Source organism: Camelus ferus, chromosome X (genome assembly GCF_009834535.1).
Source record: "Camelus ferus isolate YT-003-E chromosome X, BCGSAC_Cfer_1.0, whole genome shotgun sequence".
Classification (NCBI taxonomy): domain Eukaryota; kingdom Metazoa; phylum Chordata; class Mammalia; order Artiodactyla; family Camelidae; genus Camelus; species Camelus ferus.
The window spans coordinates 80,982,454-81,003,232 of NC_045732.1; the positions used below are offsets into that span (position 1 = coordinate 80,982,454).

The following is a 20,779-nucleotide window of genomic DNA, read 5'->3' on the forward strand; positions in this document are numbered from 1 at the left end:
ATTACCGAGATACTGACATCAAAACATTTTTTAAATACATAGACAAATTCAATATTTTCTAACTGGCAGGGCATGTTTGTGTGTGCACAGACAGAAGGATGTGTTTAATATGGTTTAGCAGCAACCTATGTAATTAATGTGTTCAAATCCTCTGAGAAAATGTAGAATTATTTGCAAATATTTACATTTTTGCCTTTTAAGGGTACATAAAAGATTATGTGCAAGGAATACTATATGTTTTGCATGATAAATACCTCCCCCCTCCCCCATGGCTTCAATTTTTGTTATATTTAGAAATTTAAGACCAGGAGCAAACATCTGTCAGACTAATTTTTTGCTTTTTCATAAGTGCAACTTTTTAATAAAAATTTACATCTAGATAAACAATCTTCAGATTTTTGAAACTTTAATAAGATTTTAAAAACATCATGACTTTGAACTGAAAAACATACACGTTTAGCACACAAATATTGTAATATGAATCAACTCCAACTCCATTTGAAAACATGTGACTCAAATTACAGTTTTAGAGGTTAGTAATTCACATTTAAGCAAGTTAGCGCCTTGCTGAATTCAGCCTTTGTAAAAAAAGAGACTTAGTGCATATTGTAATGGCACAATGTGCTTTTGTACCATTTTGTTGATTTTTTTTCACCTTATTAAACAAGATCAAGTTCTTGAAACTTGGTAGATAACGGCTAACTTCCTATGACATGTGAAATTTCCAATGGTAACAGTTACATTTTGTAACAGAACACTTTCTATAGATTTCTTTTCCTACCTTAAAATTTTAAAAGCAATCATTTGTAAGGATTGCATCAACGTCAATTTAGCAGAGGAAGATCAAACTTTATTGAAACTGCTTGCATACAAAATATATTGCACTATAACCAAACAAATGTCAACATAAAATCCAATCTGTTGTCGCTAATATGTACAGAGAATATTGCCCAAGAGCAGTTACATTACAAGGTCATTCTACCTTGGTTAATTATCTACAGTATTTTAAACCAAACAGCTTACAGATGATGTGTGCAAGGTACCAATTTCTGTTTTCAAATACTATACATTCCCAGAATAAATAACTAGAAATCAACATTAATGTTTGGCAATATTTTTAAAAGACTTGTTAATATTCTTGAAATCATGTGCAGTTTGTTGCCATTTTTATATGCTTATTTGTATGCAAGGAAAAGTAACCGTAAAATGAAAATTCAAAGAAACAAACTCACAAAGTACATCAGAGGCAGAACTTCGGTTTGTACGGCTCTGTACAGATTCAGTGGTACCCCTACTTGGAGTCATTTTTTTTTTTTAAGAAAAATATAACATCTTAGAGTGAAGGTCCTTCACATATTTTTCCTCAGGAAATTTCATTCATTAAAAAAAAAAAGACTCAAAACCAAAACCCAACACATCAAAGAACAAAAGAGAAAAAAAACTAAAGAAAAAAAGGTATTATTTGTTAACCAATCCTAGTCTGCTTTCCAATTCTGCTTATACATTAGACCTAGTATTTCAAAGTTCACAAAACATTTAACCTGCTTCCAATGTTTCTTAGACAAAGTACCTGTACTTCACAGGATTATTATGCACATGTGGAAATGACCTTCCCATCTCCTCCAAATAAGCTTGAAATTAAAACATGAAAAACTTCACAAAACTCGGGGAGGACAAAATAAAAACAGCTCTAAGTTAAAACTGGTCATCAGGCCAAAGAGCAGGCACATCCTACTAACTTCCGACCAGGAAGATTTGTTCTTAGCTGAAAACATTTTAGCCTCTCTCAAATGAAAAGACAGTTATTTCTTCTCCTGTCTATACAAAAAAATTACACATCCCTCTCAATAACACTATTTGTCAAACTTCAGTGCAACAAAACAAAAACAAAAACAAGTCCTATTCTTTATACTGCCTAACCTGATGTTTATGGAAGGAAAAAAAATATGGAAAGCATGCATTCTTCTATAAAGTACTAATGTTTGACAGGGTTTGCTACATTTTTTTTTTAACATTTAGTGTTCCCAACTTATCTTCCCTGAACTCTGCATCCAAATATAATATTCCTACCTGCCAAGATATAAAAAAGGCACAGATCATACAACTTTTTTTTTGCTAATGAAAATGACAAACGTCACATCACACACATCTCAGGGTCCACTAAAATACTGGAAAAGTGGACCAAAACATAAACTGACACAGGACATGAAATGACATAATATTTCGTGGACTTCTATATGAGATTGAAAACAGAAGTCTAATATGATTACCATAAATGCTATTTATTCAGAAAAACTGAAATGTACCAGTGAGTTATCACCTAATGCAGGAAAATAGTCCAAATTAACAAAAAATACCACTGCTAGGTATTTAAAAAATAAACCAAACTAAAATCCTTTCCTGAAGTGCTAAATATACATAATTGCTTAAAAGTAATGTTTCAAAATTTTAAGACCTCTTTTTGTGCAAATTTGAAAATTGTTGCTTATGGCCAATACCAAAAAAATATAATTCTTAACAGAATTTGTGTTCATTTCATGCCCTGTGCCACCTTGCCTACTATTTGTCTTTGGCCTAACAAAGTTTTCTAATATGGAATAAGAATTACGGAAATGGTATAGGAAATATAACTCCAGAATTACGCAGTTTAGGGTACTCCATTCACAAGTGGTTGCTGACCATCCACGCTGTCTGGCTTTTCCTTCTTCTGGTTACGATCTTTACCCGTGCGCAGCCGATTACCTTCACTGGAGGTATTCTGTAATGTTTTAGTGTGGACACTCCTTTCATTATTGCAGTCAACTCTGATCTAAAACAAGTTATAGTTGTTATATACACAGACTGTATCCTATTATAATCTGTAATTGGCCTGACAAGAAATTTAAGCCCGAAGTGTAAATTCCACATGTTAAAAGGGGAAATGGGGTGAGAATAGAAGAAGTGCAAGAAATTAAGGTCAGGTAGGATCTTTATTTGGCTTATGGTTTTAAAACACTCTTCTTCTTTAACTGGAACACATTGGTCATCTCACTGCGTCCAAAGTTAGATAAAAACTCACAATCCTACCGTGTCTTCTTCTATGCAGAACAAAACAGTGAGAAACAAACAGTTAAAATGAATTACTATTACTGATTACAAGATACACATGTCTATAATACTAGAGCTCAAAAAAAATGGGTTATTCTTCAAAGACTGTGAAACCCAGGAGGAGAGACACAAATTAGTATCTTACTATTCTGATGTTACCAGGGTAGAAACTCAACTCACTGACTTATTAACTAGCCTTTAGTTGACACCTTTATATCCATCATGGGTATGATTATGTTCTCTATACTGAGGGCACCCACTGTCTTACAGTAAAAAATATGAGTGTTGGTTTCCAATAGCTTGTATTTCAGTAAGGTGAGTCACATGATCAGACAACTTGAACACTGAAGAGGAAGAACAGTATAGGGAAATGTGAAGACACTAAAGTGGGGAAGGACTGGAATCCCAGGAAGAGTGTAAAGATGAAGACAGTTTAAAAATAGTATTCTGAGATTTATGATGATTTAAGTGCCAACACTGAACACTTAAAACACTGCTAATGGAATTCTAGATGCTACGCAAAAGGAAGATAATATTGACCAATAAGCCTAAAACAACTAAAAATATTGATCTATTTCAAGTATAAATGCTATATATAATCCCAACATGGTTCATTGTAATTTCAAAATGTATTTAAGTGTTGGTCCTGAGTGTGTGTTTTAAATGTTTGGTTTTTAAGAGGGGAATTACAAAACTGGTACATAAATGCCTTACATCTCTGTAAAGCATATGTATGTACATCATTTCATCCATCTATTTATCTAGGTCTAAGGTCTTTTCTATGCTGGTCCTAAGAACCCACCAATAGTTAACACCAACTTACAACCACTATGAATTCTAAGGAACATTCCATTATGAAGTTCCTGCTCTTAAGTATTTCTCGTTAACCTTGTGTATTGGTCCCAAATCAATCCATAGTCATGAAGGAACCCTAACTACTTGGATTAAGAATTCAGAGTTAAAGCAGCAGCAGAAGAGAATATGGGTTCTGGGAATCAGATACCAGGGATCGAATATCACTCCACCATATGCTAATTATGTGACTGTGGGTAAAAGACTCAATCTTTCTAAACTTCAGTACACTCACCTACAAAACAGAATAATAAAACTTCTTACCTCAGCGGGTTGCTGAAAGATCAAATGAGATAAAACATACACAAAGCGCTCTGCAGAGGTGTCTGGACATGCTCAGAGGTCATTTGAAAATTACTTTACAGTGGGTTCAGCACAGGTGATGACCATTTGAGATGGGGTTCTCAGAACAGCGGCTGGCTGTTAGTAAGGAGCTGACTGATGCAGCTGGGCCAGCTGAGTATCAGCAGCTCTGTCTATCAGGATGATTATTCATGAGCTAGACACCTTCTTTTCCTTACTTTCCACACCAAGAGGACACCCTATTCCTGCAACTCAGGGGAGGAGGGACCCACAGGACTTTACTCAAGTCTCTCTTGGTACATTCCTGGATGTTTCTTTTCTTGGACAACTGGGGTGGGGGTGAGGGGACTACCAATGTGGTTTTGAAGTCACTCTGTGGCTATCAAAGTCTTTACAAGTACTTAATATATTTTCTATAGGAATCTTTTTTGTATACTTGTCACAAAGGACTAAGATTGCCGACAATTAGAATGTTGAAAAGAAAATATTTCACATATACCAAATTCACAACCTCTGAACACGTTTTAAAAAGGTAAAAGAAACTCATAAATCTCAAACTACTATAACTCACACAATTTAGATGAAAAGAGACACACAGGTTTACCTGAAGGGATCCGTCTGCTGCTCTTCCTTTAGCCTCTCTTGGGTTACGTGGACGATTATCTGTTCGGGAGTGATCGTCGTTTCCTATATGGACATTTTAAAAAGGTTCAATAGTCACTGATTCTAACCTGCTTATTGGAAATTCCTTATTCCCACATCCTCAAATTTATTTATACCAACCACAGAATCTAAAATATAATCAATAACCCAGTGATTCCAATTGCATACTGGCTAATAATCTACCATGCTACCAAGAAACAGAAAATGTTTCTAAGGCATCACAATTCTGCATCAACTGTGTTACAGGTCAACTTGAACTAATGATCAGTTGTTATGTGTAGAATATCTGAATAAACTAACTAGTTATCAGTGTTTATTCATATATTCTACATGAACCAGACGGAAGGCTGTCTAATGTTGCTAACTACACGAATGAAAGGCTGAGCTTTTCCTATGGTGACCAGTACAAAGCAGGGTAAATAGGGCCTTGGTAATATGTCACTGAATCACCAACATTTTTCATCGAACTTCAGATAGTTGTTACAAAGTCATCTTTATTTCTTAACAAATGAAAACCTCTGTACCTTTGAAGCCGCCTCCGCGTCCTCTTCCTCCCTGTCCTCTTCCTCCACCTCCACGCCGTCGGCCGTCTCCTCTGCGCAGGAAGTTCTCCCTCTCTTCCTCTGTTGGAGCTAATGACCAATCACTGAGTTCGTCTCTGTGGTCAGATTCTGTTTCAGAAGCATTTGATGCTTCAGAATTAGTTCCTATCGAGAGTTAAAAGTTATATACCGTTGTCCGACTTAAAAAAAAAAAAGTTAGGTTAACAGAAGCTTCCAGAGACGTTTCAGGGGTAATCCATTACTCTTCCCAATTTCTAAGCCCACCAAAGACTATTATCACCTTCCATTTTGTAAAACAAATTATCTTAAATTCAGAATGAAGGGTTTCACAATATTTGAGGTAATTTTTGTCTTAAACATTTTTGGTTCTCATTAAAAAAAATTAAAGGTATTTTATTAGCCGTCTAAGTTCAAACCTGAGTATGCCACACCATTAAACAGCTGTGCTCCTTTAAACATCTGCGCTCTCTGGAGGAAAAGTTGTCTACATCAGTTAAACGCAATACCTTGATAAACAAAACCTCTGTAAAGAGATTTCCTTTTAACGAGGTTTGGCCCAGGGACAGAGGGGAATGCACATGCTCTGGTCACCTCTGAGAGGCTGGCAGAGAAGGCCGCCATGGCAACTATCTCAGGGAAGGGTCTCCTGTGGGATCAGGGACTGGACCTTGCTGAGTGGGGATATGCTGCCTGATGCTTGGTCCACAACCTTCCCTCCCACTCCCACTGGAATAATTGATCTTTATAAAGGAATTATCGTAACAAACTTGTTATGCTTGAGGGGGTAGGTTACTGACACAGGGGAGGGGAGTGGGAGAAAAGAGCTCCATGGTGAGGTGGGACTTCAACAGCATAAAGATCAGACTGTTGGGAGAGGGGTTAGGGGTTAGGTTCAAGGTTGGCCTTAGGAGTAGGTGTCTCTCCCCCACTCCAGAATATCAACTCTACTACCTCTCTCTCTTCCTCTGTTGGAGCTAATGACCAATTATAGCTTCACCATTATAGCTTCATTCCTGTGGATCTTGAAGACTTTTCCATCTTAAAGAGTTCCTTTTTGAAATGCAAATATTTGTGAGATGGATTATACCTTACACCATCATTAGCAAGTTACATAGTAGATACACAGTTGAGCAAGAAAGACAGTAGGCACTGGCAGGTGGGACAGCGTTCAGTGAAAGGTACTGGGAGAGAAGAAAGAAGCACTGATAGAAGAGCTGGGAAGGCAAAGAGAAACTTCGCCTACTTCTTGACTGTGCCTAGGGCTGATTTTGGCCATGCCACTCAAAATCACCTTATGAGCCACAGGATGCAGACCCCTGATTTACACAGTCCATCCAGCAAGTATGACCAGCACATGCCTGACAAAAAATGAGCCACAGTACACAAATGAAAAAAGTTTTGGCTATACAGTAATAAAATCAGGAAAGGCCTTAGGAAAGTCATCAACATACAAGGGCTTAAGCAGATTTATCCCCAGTCATAATGTGGACAGAACTCACACCTGCCCTGTGAACTCTATGTGTTATAATCAGGTTTTTACTCTATATGTCTCTTGCAACACAATTTGTCCCACTGTGAATTGGAAACCAGGTAGTGAGAAATTGTTATAATGGGGTTCTAATGAATATTAGAGATTAGCAGCTATTAAGTCTAGGAACAGATAAAGTTACTGAGTAAAATGCTTAGTTTGTACCTGAAGTATATCCAGGACCGCGTCTGCCGTGCCCCCTATTTCTGTAAGGTCTACTACCTCGACCCATTCCTTGACCATCATCAGTCACAAAGCCTTTTTCCTTATCTGTACGATTTGGTGGTGGTCTAGAACTAGCTCCAATCTGTCGCAACTGCTCATCAATTTGTAATCTCTCCAAACGCAACTGGTCTACTTCCTATTTAAAATATACAAGATAACAGTAAAAATAATTTGACATTTTGCTTAATAATACCTTTCTCCTTTTCATCAGATAAAAAGTATACTGGAAATATTTCAATTTCAGTTCTAAATTTACAGTAAACACTGTTACACAGAATTATCAGGAAATTGAATGGTCTCCTTAAAAAGAAAATTACTATAGATAACAGATTACTGATGTCCAGAATTAGAGATATAACAAAAATACTCAGCATTAAAATTATACTGCTAGAATTTAAAGTTATCTAATTTGGCACTATTATCCAATAGAATCTGCTAAGGCACAAATATACTAGTTTTGGGACTTCTTGATAATAGGATATTGAAAAAAACAACTCTAAAACGTACAAATACAAATAAATGACATTTAAGGTTTAACCAGCTAACCTTAAAAACCACACATTGTAAATAATCTTAATTGAAATAGATTTTCCAGTTAATATCTGAATTAACAACATTGAGTTTGGGACATCTTCTGTTTTCAAAGAACATATACTATGGTAGGTCTTTGGATATGACTATATAATTAAGAAACAATTATTTTCAATGAACTAAAGATGCTTATATTCCTTCTATTGTGGGAGAGGACTATTTAATAGTTGACCAAAAAAGTTGGAGGTCTTATATCATGCCTTGAAAACCTCTTAAAAACAACAACTCTACTACAACAAGTATGATAAACAGTATAAATTCAGTTGATTAAAATATACACCTGGGGTACACTGACAGACCCTTACACACAATGCTTCCAATATGCTGTGTTCTGTCAAATTCAGATGAACTCTCAATTCTAACCCTTGTCCTTCCAATTTACCCCAAAACATCTATTTACTAGCTACAGGGAACTGCAGCCACAACTAGAGTAGCACTGAGTGTCTCAGTCAAGCAGAGGCCATCTCAGGGACTGTCTACATGAACAGTCACTGGGGAAGTCCCTGAAAAGCTAAGTTCCTAAAGCCTAGGTTATGGCAGCTTCTGGAAAAGGGCAGATAAGTAAGGATCTAGGAGTTTCATCTGTGCTCTGAACCGGAATTTGTTTTACAAAGGATTTGAGCAAAGGAGAGACTGCAGCTGAGTGAGTGGCTTACTCCAAAAGTACAATTATAGCTCATGGAATGGGGGTTATATCTTGCAAAACAGAATGGTAGTCCAGGTTATCCCACTGGGGCAAAGCAGTCACCTTTTGGTGAGAGATGCCAGGCCCAATCAAGGGAAGATCTGGTGATGGAAAGAATGGCAACAGGACAGCTGCTGATAACCAAAAAAGATATTCAATTGTAAAGAATAAATCAAAAGATCTAATATTAGTCAAAAGAACAAGGGATTGATAAAATGCAACCCTAACTCTTCAGGTCTTCAAAATTATTTAAGCTAAGAATATGAAGGAAAACACATACAACAGATTACACGTAAAACACACTTTAAAATAAAAACAAATAAGCAAATCAATGGGGTATCCTATCCATGCAGACCTTGCTGGATGAAACCTCCACACTTTTAATTGTTAACTAATCATCATAAGAATAAGAAGTGCCTGGCTATTGTATTTTCCTTCCTTCTCTGCATATAACTAGAAATTGTTTAAATTTCTTTCTTTCAAGAAATCATCAAAAATTCTTATTAAAATAGCATAGGAAAACAGAAAGTTGGATTATTTATAAAATGCTATTTAGTACCAGTTGCAATGTATTTTTGATATATGTAGTTATAAAGAAGAAATTATAAAAGTGACATGGATAAAATTCTATTTTATTGAATCACAGAACATTTTGGCCAAAAGAAATTTTAAAAAGCACCTAGTCTAGGGAAGTGATTTGCCTAAAGTCATTGAACTGGCTCACGGCAGAAGAGAGACTACAAGCAAACTGCTGCATCGCCAATCTAGTGCTCTTCCTGCTATACCTCGCAGCCTCCTGGTTCCTGCTTCCCAGTTTGCAATCTTAGAGGAGGTATAGTGATACAAATACTAACTAAAATGATCATTCACAAGAAGACACAAATTGTTTATATTTTGTATAAGAGTATAGAGAAAAATTCGAAGGGTAAACATTTAAACAGAGGACTTCATGAAACTCTGGGATTTCCCTGATAAATGACATAAAAGGGACAACAAAGGCAAGTGTTACAGACACAAGATTTGGCCTGGGAAAAACTCACATGGGCTAGAAAGGATCAACTGGATGTAAAGGTGCTGTAAAGGATTGCCTACAGTGAGTATAAGGGTTTATTTAGCAGGAGAATAATGGGGAATAGGGAAATTTATTGAGAAGTGGGATATTGGTCCTTAAATTTATAATGATGGAAAATTGACTTCTGTTTTCAGAAGGAATATAATAAGCTAAACAAAGTGAGTATTTTTTTCTATTATCTTTTACAGGTCATTCATCATAATGTACAGATTAGAATGTCTTAACTGCTTTAAGATTTACTATGGAGTTTTTAGATTTTAGTGCAAAAGGATTAAAAGTTAAAGCTCTTCCTGTTCTTACCTTTAAATAGTTCAGATGGTAATCCAAAAGAACAGTGGCATTAGCGATGCTGTCCTTTGTTCCCACAAAAACAAATGGTACCATACCCTGAAAGAGAAATGGCAATAATCCTATAAAATTAATGATGAGTTACTCTGAAAAAATGCAAACGATGACTAAATCCCTATCACAGGGTCTGATAAATAGTAGGTACACAAATGTTTGTTGAAAATACAAACCAATACATAAAACAAAAGTAGTTGGTATATTTTACACATCTACTGTGTATAAACACAGATCAATATAGCAACCCCTTAAATGTGTCATGTTATTATGATTTAAACACTACTATTAAATGTTGGCAAACTCAAATTATGTAACTCAAAATTATGCAAGCTTTAACAAGAGATGCATAAACAAAATGAATACTTTTAAATACTTTCATTTACTACAGGTTTCATCTAGATAAAATTATTTAAAAAATAGTTCAAAATTCAATACTAGGGTAGAAAAATAAAAACTAAATCAACTTTGCTAACCAAGTCAAGAATACAAACAAAACAAAAAAAATAGGATAAATTAAAATGCACTTAGTAATTATTCTGTGAGAAAAAAAGCTAGACACATCCATGAGCATAAAATTTAGCATTTTAACATTTCAATAATGTAGTCTGAATACTATTAAAGGGCTGAGTCATAAGGAAAGTTTGATCTCTCAATGGTACTGCTTTAATATAAGGATACATTTTGAAAAAGGAGTATACTAAAAACATATACTTCTAGCCCATCAGTACAAATGAGAAAAAAACTACTTCTTGTCTTAAGTTATAGGGAAGCCTACGTCAGTTACGCAAACTAATAGGTGGCAACTATGACATCCAAAGTTGAGAATAATTCAATATTCTGCTACTGATGAAATTCACATGGTTACTGATATTCACAAGTGACTAAAGAAAAGCACACAGAAGCTTTGACGTAGATATGTTAGAATTTTCCAGGTGAAGTTTCTAGGTGTGAGAAGCCAAGAAACTGTCTCTTTAGCAAGTTATCACTCTTTTAAAAGAGCATTTGTCTGATAGGTGTGGCTACTGCTAGGCTGCTTTTGTTTGCTTGCACTCAGTACACAGCATCTTAAACGTATGTGGGGTTGGAATGGGTTTTTTCTTTTTCCTTCCACATGAACATGGCTGTTGATGGGGCACAAAGCTGAACAATTAGGAAATACTGCTTGCAGACTGACATTCACCTGGTAGGCAAGGCACTGCTTCCTAGTAGCAATGACCACCTAAAGAATCAGGTGCCACGGGCTTCATATGGAATTTTTTTTGCACTGAATAATTATGAACTGTGGAAATAATCAGGCCTATGAATCAGATCTCTTTTCCTCAAAAACATTTTTAACTGCTGAGCTTTTTCCCCAACTGACTTTGTTACTAAGCAATTAATCATATTATTTTTCAAAACGTCCTATGATGAAATGCCATGCTTTCCCTCTGGATCACATACGACCAAAATAAACTTTAAAACCCTATGTCACAGATTTAATTTGATCAACTTTAGAGCAAATAATTTCAAAAAATTTTCTCTTTCAACATATCTAAACTGTTGGTAAACCCAAGTGTCAGTCTAATTTAAGCACATCACTAGTGGACCAGAATAGTTTAAGACAAAGAAAGGCAAGAGTAGAATGGGGTCTTTAATAGGGACACCAGAAAAAAGTGATTCCCTGTTCTGGGATGAGAACTGAGCTGCCCAGCAGAGAGGAAATCCACTTGCAGTTATATTTCTCTTTATAAAATGGCATTTTTGCTTTTAATCTTTTGTTTTCCCTATAAATAGTTCTCATGGGCCAGGTAAGGCACCTGCCCTTAAGTGACTCACAATGTGGCTGAGATACCCAGTAAATATCTACGTAGTAAGTGCTATGACAGGGGTGAGCACACGGGAGCATGAAAGAGGGAAAGGCTCTTGAGTCAGTCAGGGGGAGGGGACCTCTGGCAAGTACACAAGGAAAGCTGCACAAGGAGTAAGGTCAAAGCAAGGTGGCAAGTTAGAGGAAAAAAGTGCTCCAAGAAGAGAAAACATGCATACATCTAGAAGAGAGAGGACAGTACTGCTGGGAGAATGCTAAGTAGTTCAGGTATGGCTGAAGCCTCTCTAGAGTGCAAGCTCGGAGAGGAGTGGGAAGAGATGCTACTGGACAGGTGACTGCCTTATAAGCAACAGGAAGGAATTTGAGCTTTCTCCCCATGGCAAAGGATCCACAAACCCACCAACACTCCTCCACCATCCGTTAATCCTGATGATCATTTGTAGTCTTTCTTAACAAGGGGAATAAACATTAAAATATAAAATTAAAATGTATTTTTCAAGGAATGTTTTCCTACCTGCCAAGCCTTGAGTTCAGGTTTCTGGGATTCCCCTGCTACAACTGATGAAACCACTAACACCTAAAGTAGTATAAGGAATGCAAGTGATGTCATTAACTACAACAAATGATACACAGAAGCCTGAACGCAGGACTTTCACTGCAGGACTTCTAAATCCGTTTCTAAACAGGTTAGTTCAAATACTGAAAATCAGTTTTTAAAATATGGCTTTACGTAGAAACTTATGCATCTAACAGAAGGTACATTTTTGAGCTACTATAACCTGCAAAATTTCAAGAGATATAGCATAAAAAAAAAGTCCACCCTCAAAAGAAAAATGTGACTATTAAATGCAATCCCTTATTTTATGTTTACAGCATAAGATTTGTCACTGTGAATAAACTGAAATGTAGGTAGCACTTTGGTTTGTAATATTTCATAAGCTGGCAATCAGATTTGAAACAAATACAGCTTGAGTAGCCTATAAGCCTAAGCAGAGAAAATATCTGAAACACCAATTGTGACATTTGGGTCGAAAAAAGTACTTGTAGTGTAATTCAAAGTGACAATTATTCCTTACCCTCTGGACTTTTGTGCTGTTAGGTTGAGAAAAATGAGTGCTGTTTTCCTTTGTATCTATATGTTTTTTTTCTTCTGAGGGAGTAGGTCCAACCCTTGAGTTACTGGAAGGTAGGGAATTTGGTGGCATAATTTCCTTGGTGAAAAACACAAAACACAAAAGAGAAAAAAGGATCAATTTTTAGGAATTTATTTAGCTGCATTATTATATCAATTATCACATCATAAGACTGTAAATTATTATAAACAGTTTTGGTAAACAAAAATTACAGAATGCAAAAATTATGCAGTAAAAATCCACGAAGATTTAACTTCAGTAAAAGAACCTTTCACAAAAGAGAAACTAGATAAAACGTGAAAATTATGGCAATTTGGGGGGGATTTTATTTTAAATAGTACCATTGCACAGAAGAGCTTGCCCTCACCTCCCCCAACCCCACACAAATGCTTAAAAAAATGCAAAGCACATGTATACATGTACACAAACTAAAAAAGCCAAAGAATGAAAGCCAGAAAACCTAACCACTGTCCCAATTTTACCTACCAGCACCATTAACTAATAACTGACAAGTGCTTTAGAGTTTTTACATTTATGACTACCCATGTTAAAGATCAAGAAATAAGACTTAAAGAGGGTAAAGTGACTAACTGGAAATCACAGTATTACAGAATAGACAGAGACTATTATCTTCAATTGTAACATTAACCGGCATGCCTGATAGAATTTTTACATTCACATTATGTGCATACAACAGGCCTCTAAATTACTATGTCAAATAAAATTGTAAGATTTTTACTTTTATTAGACAAACCAGAAACATATGCACTAGAACATACCTCTTCTTGTGGAACATTTTTCTCATTTTCGGCCTCAATTCTCACTCTCACAACTCCTGACTTGTCCACAATCTCCTGAATCAGTTTTCCATTTTTTCCAATTACTTTGCCTAAGCCAAGAAATATATATCTCATGTTTGGTTTTAAAAACACATACCTTAAACCAGTAAGCACACCCCCAGCATAAACTATCATACTATATATGCATATATATACAAAATTTCATATAATTTCAATTATCTATATCTTTTTATCTGTCTGTCTGTCTACCTTAAAACCAAAACAGAGGTTCCTTTCCAAAAGACAATCAAATTGGCTTTCTGTTGTTATGAGGTCATCATTGATCAAACTCCTTTAGTCAGGTATTAGAGTTGATTAATATACGGGTAATTTTGAATTTTTAGGCAGTTCAAAGATAGGCTCTTATTTTGCATAACAGGGCACACTTTAAACGTGCTGGTATAGTTGTGTGTATCACTGCAAAGTTTGATAAAAGGAATTAAGGAAAAGGATAGATAATAGAAAACACATTCATTCTTTTATTTATTTGACAATTTCAATTCTATCTGTACTTGATTTAAATCTGCTTCTCTGCCCATGGCAAGTATTTTCAAAATTTTATATGGCACATTTATTAAAGATACTCTAAGTTGAAAAGCGGTTTGAGCAGCTATACGTACATATGAAAAGTGTACCGTCTTCAGGCAAAATGTGTTATAGGCTATTACTCTTATGTATTACTCACAAATTATTTCAGTATATTAGAAGGTGAAGGGATCAGAGTAAAAGATTAAGAAATTGCACTTTAAGATAACTTAAAACCACAGTGAAAAAGCTTAAAACTAATTCAAGATTAAATTTTACTCAAAAACATCTGTTAGAACTCCAAAGATTTCAAATACCAGCAACAAATGGGCACTTGTCTCTCCTTCATTTTATACAATTCAATGATTTACTTAACTGGGAAATGACTGCTTTCACAGCCATTATCATGCATTAGTATAAGGCAAGACATTACAAATATTAAGGAAAAACTGCTTTTAGAAATGTACATGTGAATTACATCTGATTCCAAGGGCTTTCAAGGGTAATGAAAGCCCCCTGCACCGGCCACATCCATCATGTGCTTGCCCCATCATCTCATATAAGGCAGGGATGGGGGAAAACAAACTGGAATAGAAATTTTGCTTTGAGCCAATCTTAGATAAGAACTCAGGGAAAACAGGATCTTGGGGTTTGTCTAATCAGCACAGTCTTGGCATTCTTGCCATGTGTGGCAGCCTCACTCACCCCCATAACCTCTTTTAACCAGTCAGTGGTCAGGGAACACAAGTGACAACACTAAATCAAGACTCTTGATCTTGTTCTTTCTGTCAATTATTTCTGCTCGTCTTCTCTTCAATGAAAAGGGGTGGAGGGAGGAGAGAAGTTACATGGAGTCTTCCCACAGTTTTTTTTAATCTATAACACTTATATTTTCATGAATTAATGTTGATTTTAATAAAGGTCTTTGAAGTGAGTTAGCAGAAGGAAAAATGAGATTTTGGTACATGTTTCTATCAATATCTTAACTATCCTTTATACTGTGTGTTAACTATAGCTGAGTAAACCAATTCACTGTAAAAGTGGGTGAAGAACAAGTAGATTTTTAGAAAGATAAATCAACATACATACAAAAAGAATTTGTGGAAAAATAAATTATAAATCATATTGTGGGACTTGAAAACTCATGCAATACTGCTTAGACATCTCACTAAAGACCTGCCTTATCAAATCTTTTTTTGTACAAAACGTTTTCTGAAAACTCCCAAAACTTCCAGTATCGGAGAAGACAATCTCTAAACCAAAACTGTCATACTTTACTAGTTAGAAACAAAACAAAAATCAGGTTTTCTGGTGAAATATCACTTCTGGGATCCTCTTCTCTTCAGGTAAGACTATAGGTGGAATCTAATTCTAATGGAAAATAATCCAATTCTACATTACATAGTTTTTCCAAACCCCAACTGACAGCTTACTCTAATTCTGCTCTACTGAACTGAATGGAATTGTTTTGAATAAGGGGAAGGAAAGAACTAACATTTAGAGTCCTCTACTCTGTCCAGACCTTAGATAATATGTATCTATGTATTTATGTATACCTATACCTATCTATCTTTATCTTCCTATTTAATTATCATAACCTTGTGTGGTAGACACTATTATCTCATTTGTTTTCAAAGTGAGGAAGGTAGACTCAGAGAGGCTAAGTCAGTTGCCCAAGGTCAAATAGCTACCAAAAAGTGAAGTAGGACTGAAATCTAGATCTAACACCTACACCCAAAAACATTCCCCTACCATCATGCCATCTCCAAAATGAATTTTAATGTCTATTAGGTAATTTTTGAAAAAAAAAAAAACTGTCCAATGGCTATATTTTATGACATTTAAAGTAACTTTGCTAACTATAAAATGTATGCAATTGCTTGACAAACTATAAATAAGAGGAAAATATCATTCACAACCCCACTTACCCTGAGGTAAACCAGGATAGTGCTATACGTATATTTTCCATACATACAACTGCTGTGCAAGTTACCTCCATAACATTACATAGTCATGTTCTCAGTCATCTGTAGCATATAGTTGAGAGACTAATTCTGCATTATTTCACTAGTATTTATACTTTATCTTCAATCAAACTAATTTTCTTTGGGAGAAAAATTTTATTCCAAGTGTTTTTTAATGGCATAGGAAGATGTTTATAATTCTATGGTGCCAAAAAAAACCACAGGCTAAGTAGAACTGAATGTGAAGAAAATGGTAGCTCACAGAGAAAAAAATGTGACAATGAGTGTGTATATCTCCATGTATGACTGAAAAATTGTGCTGAACACTGGAATTTGACACAACATTGTAAAATGATTATAAATCAATAAAAATGTTAAATTACAAAAAAAAAAAGAAAATGCACATAAAGTCCTTATTTTCTCGTTCTTTAAACCTTCCAAAGGGCATACATTACTTTGTATATAATTGGTCATGATATCAAGTTTAAATTTCATTTTAAATGTACAGGCAGTATGTTCCAATTTTATTTACAAATTAAAACGTGTAGTATTCTTGACAAAACTGCACTTTGTTTTGATATATTCTACTAAGGACAACAGTAGCATTTAAGAGTATTGGTACAGAGTTCCTAGGTATTTCTTGGTACTCAAGATGGTGACGGTCATGAAACAACAGTACTCAAGTCAAGATGAAGAATTATGGTTGATGCTGCAGAAAGCCCTCCCTAGAGACATTCAGAATTACTTCTAGCTTTGGAACTTGCTCAATTTAAGTAACCTATATTCAGATCTTCCACTTAGATCAAATATCAATACTCCAAATTATAAAAAGCCCCCAAATGTCATTCATTTTGGAAAAACATACTTAATTTTAAGATATAAAAAGTATAGAGTGAAGAGGCTGTGCAGAATTTGTCTTTCCAAGCACTAATGGGTTTGAGCTAGCAAAGCAGTATCTTTTGCACACCTTCTGAAAATGTAATCTTTGAGTATATTTACCAAGTATTTTCTGTACACTACAGCAACAGAGTATTTCAAAGATTAAGCTTCAGTTAAATGACTTCTCAAATGAGTGAAAATGGAATTCTATGTGTATAAATAAGTTGTTTACCTAACTTTTGTTTTTGTAGTGCGTGTCAACAGCAATTTTTGACTCACCTACTAAGTTTCTTGGAACTTGTATGACATCTTCAGCAAATTCAAGAAAGCTTCGCGCCTTTTTCACTGCATCCTGATCCTAGTAAGAATAGGGAAAATATTTAAATCAACAAAAGATGAGCCATCTGAAATACTGTTTTTTATTTGAGAAAAAAACTATTTAGTAAAATATTTACCTCCCCATAAATATGAAATGTGCAGGTATCTTCATCTAGATCGATAGCAGTGACCCCAGGTACCTTTCTAGCTTGTTGAATATTAGCACCATGAGTACCAATAGCTAGACCCATCAGATCTTCTCGTACAATAAATTGTTCATGAAACCTTGAAGCAAGTTGCCTTGAACTCTGAAGAGAAATGCACATCTGATTAATATGCTTATCAACTCTTAAGACAACTATATTTAGGTCAGCCATGTAAATTATCTTGACCCTGTATATCAGGGTCCTGCAAATTAGTTTCAGTTGGAAATTAACAGGTTTAAGAAAGTATTTCACACAGTGTATTTTTTAGGTTACTGAAGGTCTATGTCATTTGATATATTTTTGTTAACAGGAAAGGGTTTATTGACAACTTTCCCAAGGTAACTTGAAAACCTATTTGCAAGGCTGCCTTAGTTAACCAATGACATCAATGTAATAATTAAGAAGCAAATCAAATGTTCCCAGATAAAAACCAGCTCACTGGGTCTGACAGACTCAATTTTAATTAAATAAAAAAAATTTAAATACCATCTTTACAGAAAACTATATTCATTTCATTTTTATTAAAGGATATGGGTGTGTGTGTGTCTGTGTATTTTTTTCTGGAAACAGTGCCATTTATATAACTTATCACTAGATACTCTGGTCTAGACATCCCTCTGATGAAGTGATGACATTAAAAAGACACCCCTCACCCACCGAGTAAAGGAATCATAAAAATTATTGGTACAGTAACTAAGCTGAATGATTACAGAATGTCAAAGATTTACAACTTATCTTACATATGTGTCTGCAACCTAAAATTAGACCAGAGTCTGTAAGACCATGTGATCTGGATCCACAAGAATGATGAATTCTTTCCAATATTCAGTGATGACTGAACTAGGTTATCCAAACTTGTGGATAATCACTCTCTTTAAACAGTATTACCAAAATTTAATGTTTAGTTCTAGCATGCCATTAATGAAAACCAAACATATTAGTGGCTCATGTCAAAAAATGGAAATTTCTTATCTGAATATGTGGACCTCTTTAATATTAGTAGTGAGGAAAGATAGGCATGCATGCTAGTTTCTTATTATTCAACATACCCAATAATTTGAATGAATGAGTATAACTACTGTAAACAATTTAAAAAGTATAATAGCCTCTTTGTAGATTAGAGTAACAAAATGTATCAAATATTCTTAGGATTTTTCAAGAGGTCATGTTTTTTGAGTTCTGGTTCATTCACCTGATTAAGCGTGATAACTGATAATTCACTAATAAGTGATAAGCCAAAGGTATGATAACAGATCATTTGAGAAGAATTAGATGTTTAAGAAGAGGTATATGAGTATATTTGCACAATATTCACAATGAGATTAAGGAGGCTGTTCTGGCCTAAAGGTTATGAGAGAATTGCTAAAGAAACCACAAACTTGTGAACACAGGGTCATCAAGAAAGAATGAGGGTAAAAACCAATTAAACAGACCTCCATGGCCATAAGGAAAACAAAGTAGCAAAAGGAGATATTGTTAAAGGAGATATGAATGTCTCCTCTCCTACTAAGAGTTCAGCAGTCACACATTAAGTTGGAAGTTGGTAAGTTTCCCAGGGTTTTCCAAGAATATAGCCTTGACTCCCTTCTCTCTTAAAATGCAGTTTGGAACTCCTTTTTTTCTTTACTATTTCAACTGCATGGTGTTTTCCCTCTAATGAAATGAATAATGATGAGGAACTCTGGAATCTGACAGTGATATACTTGAGTTGGCACTTTAAATTAAAATCCATTTAGTTCCTATGGTAATGGATGGAAGTACTAGATACTTATCAATGAAAATAAATGTATGATGATGGAAATTATTGGAGGATTAATAAAAGTAGATAAAATGCACCTTAAGAGACGAAATAGTAAGTTAGGGAAATAGCCTCTGGCAGGAATCTGAAGACAGGAGTTTTAAAGAGTGACAACCAATTAGAATGGAGAAGTTCTATACCCTTTTAAACAGAGATAAACATACATAATGAAAGGAATATGATTAGATATTTAAATAGTCTCTAGTACTTTAATGATAACATGTTATATGGAAGAAGCATTGCCTCATTTCATTAGCAGCTTTGACGAACTTCTAGTAAAAAGTGAGTTGGCCAGTAGTTCCTTAACATACATAAACTGCTGCTTAATTCTAAAACCTCAGATGTGAAAGATTCTAGTATGATTATGCTTTGTAAAATTTTAATTTTTGAAAATAAACACTATGAGGAATTGCTAAGAAACAATATACAAAGGACAAGCTGCCTATATTCAAGTTTCGTAACTGCACAGTTAGTTCTAAATAGCTTGACAAGCAGCACTAGGGAAAGCCACACACCTCTAGCTGCTTACTAGCCTCTTCATTTCTCAGTATCAGAGACAGCTTAGTGCGCAGACTCCGGAAGTGCATGTCAATCAGCATGTGAGCGCGCTTCGAGGTGACTTCACTGATAGACTAAAGGATATAAATCAACACCATTATTATTAAAGTAAATGCCTTAAATGAAATACACCAAAATAGACCACTCAAAGACACTCACCAAAATGACAAGCTGATAATTTTCTGGATCATAAGTTACAGAAAAGGCACCAACTGCCTTTTTAAAATCCTTATGTGCCGATTCTTTGGCACACCTAGAAATAAAAAGAGTATCCATTGTGAAGTTAAGATGAATGATTACTAACTACTGGTGTATAAATACATATATATATATATGCAGAGAGATTTGCATGTTGTAGAACTGTAGATTCATATTAAACTAGATTTATGCAAATATGCTATAACCATTTAAAAGTTTAGTTCCTTTGTTGTATATCTCTGAAATCCTCAGCCCAATCAAGCATTTGAGATTATAGAGAAAGGAAAAAAAACAGTCATGTTCTTAAGGGATTACTGGTTGTCTTAGATTACCAAAGGTGACATCTTTAGGGGAGCCACACTCCTCTGCAGGCTTCCTGATTTCAGTTACATATGGTAGGTCAGTAATTTTCTTGAGTCAACTGTTGAAAACTTTTAGGAATAGGTACAGGGTACCCAATTTTGTTTTGTTGTTTCTTTTCTAAAGAAAAACTGCTAACCAATTTAAGGGAGAGAAGGAAATGTATATGAATCAGAAGGCACAACATTTACATACACAATCTCTACCATCAAAAAGCAGGATTTCTATGTACTTTCAACTACAAGTTAACATTTATCTATAGTGTGACATGTCCAAATCA

The 20,779-nt window shown here is 35.0% G+C and overlaps 1 protein-coding gene across 19 annotated transcripts in view; it reads right to left on the minus strand.

Moving 5' to 3' along the window:
- Positions 1-330: 330 nt before the first annotated feature.
- FMR1 (FMRP translational regulator 1) overlaps positions 331-20,779 on the minus strand; it is a 37,142-nt gene continuing 16,693 nt past the window's right edge. For 2 of the 19 annotated variants that reach the window (XM_032475951.1, XM_032475965.1), the window contains 12 exons: positions 20,101-20,194; positions 19,899-20,015; positions 17,517-17,687; positions 17,341-17,419; positions 13,634-13,743; positions 12,798-12,932; positions 12,236-12,298; positions 9,870-9,956; positions 7,162-7,357; positions 5,430-5,612; positions 4,847-4,929; positions 331-2,809 (listed from right to left, as the gene is read on the minus strand). In XM_032475951.1, coding sequence (XP_032331842.1) covers positions 2,648-2,809; positions 4,847-4,929; positions 5,430-5,612; positions 7,162-7,357; positions 9,870-9,956; positions 12,236-12,298; positions 12,798-12,932; positions 13,634-13,743; positions 17,341-17,419; positions 17,517-17,687; positions 19,899-20,015; positions 20,101-20,194 — 1,480 coding nt within the window. In that variant the 3' untranslated portion in view covers positions 331-2,647. The other 17 variants (XM_032475960.1, XM_032475957.1, XM_032475958.1 and 14 more) reach the window with 17 other exon arrangements.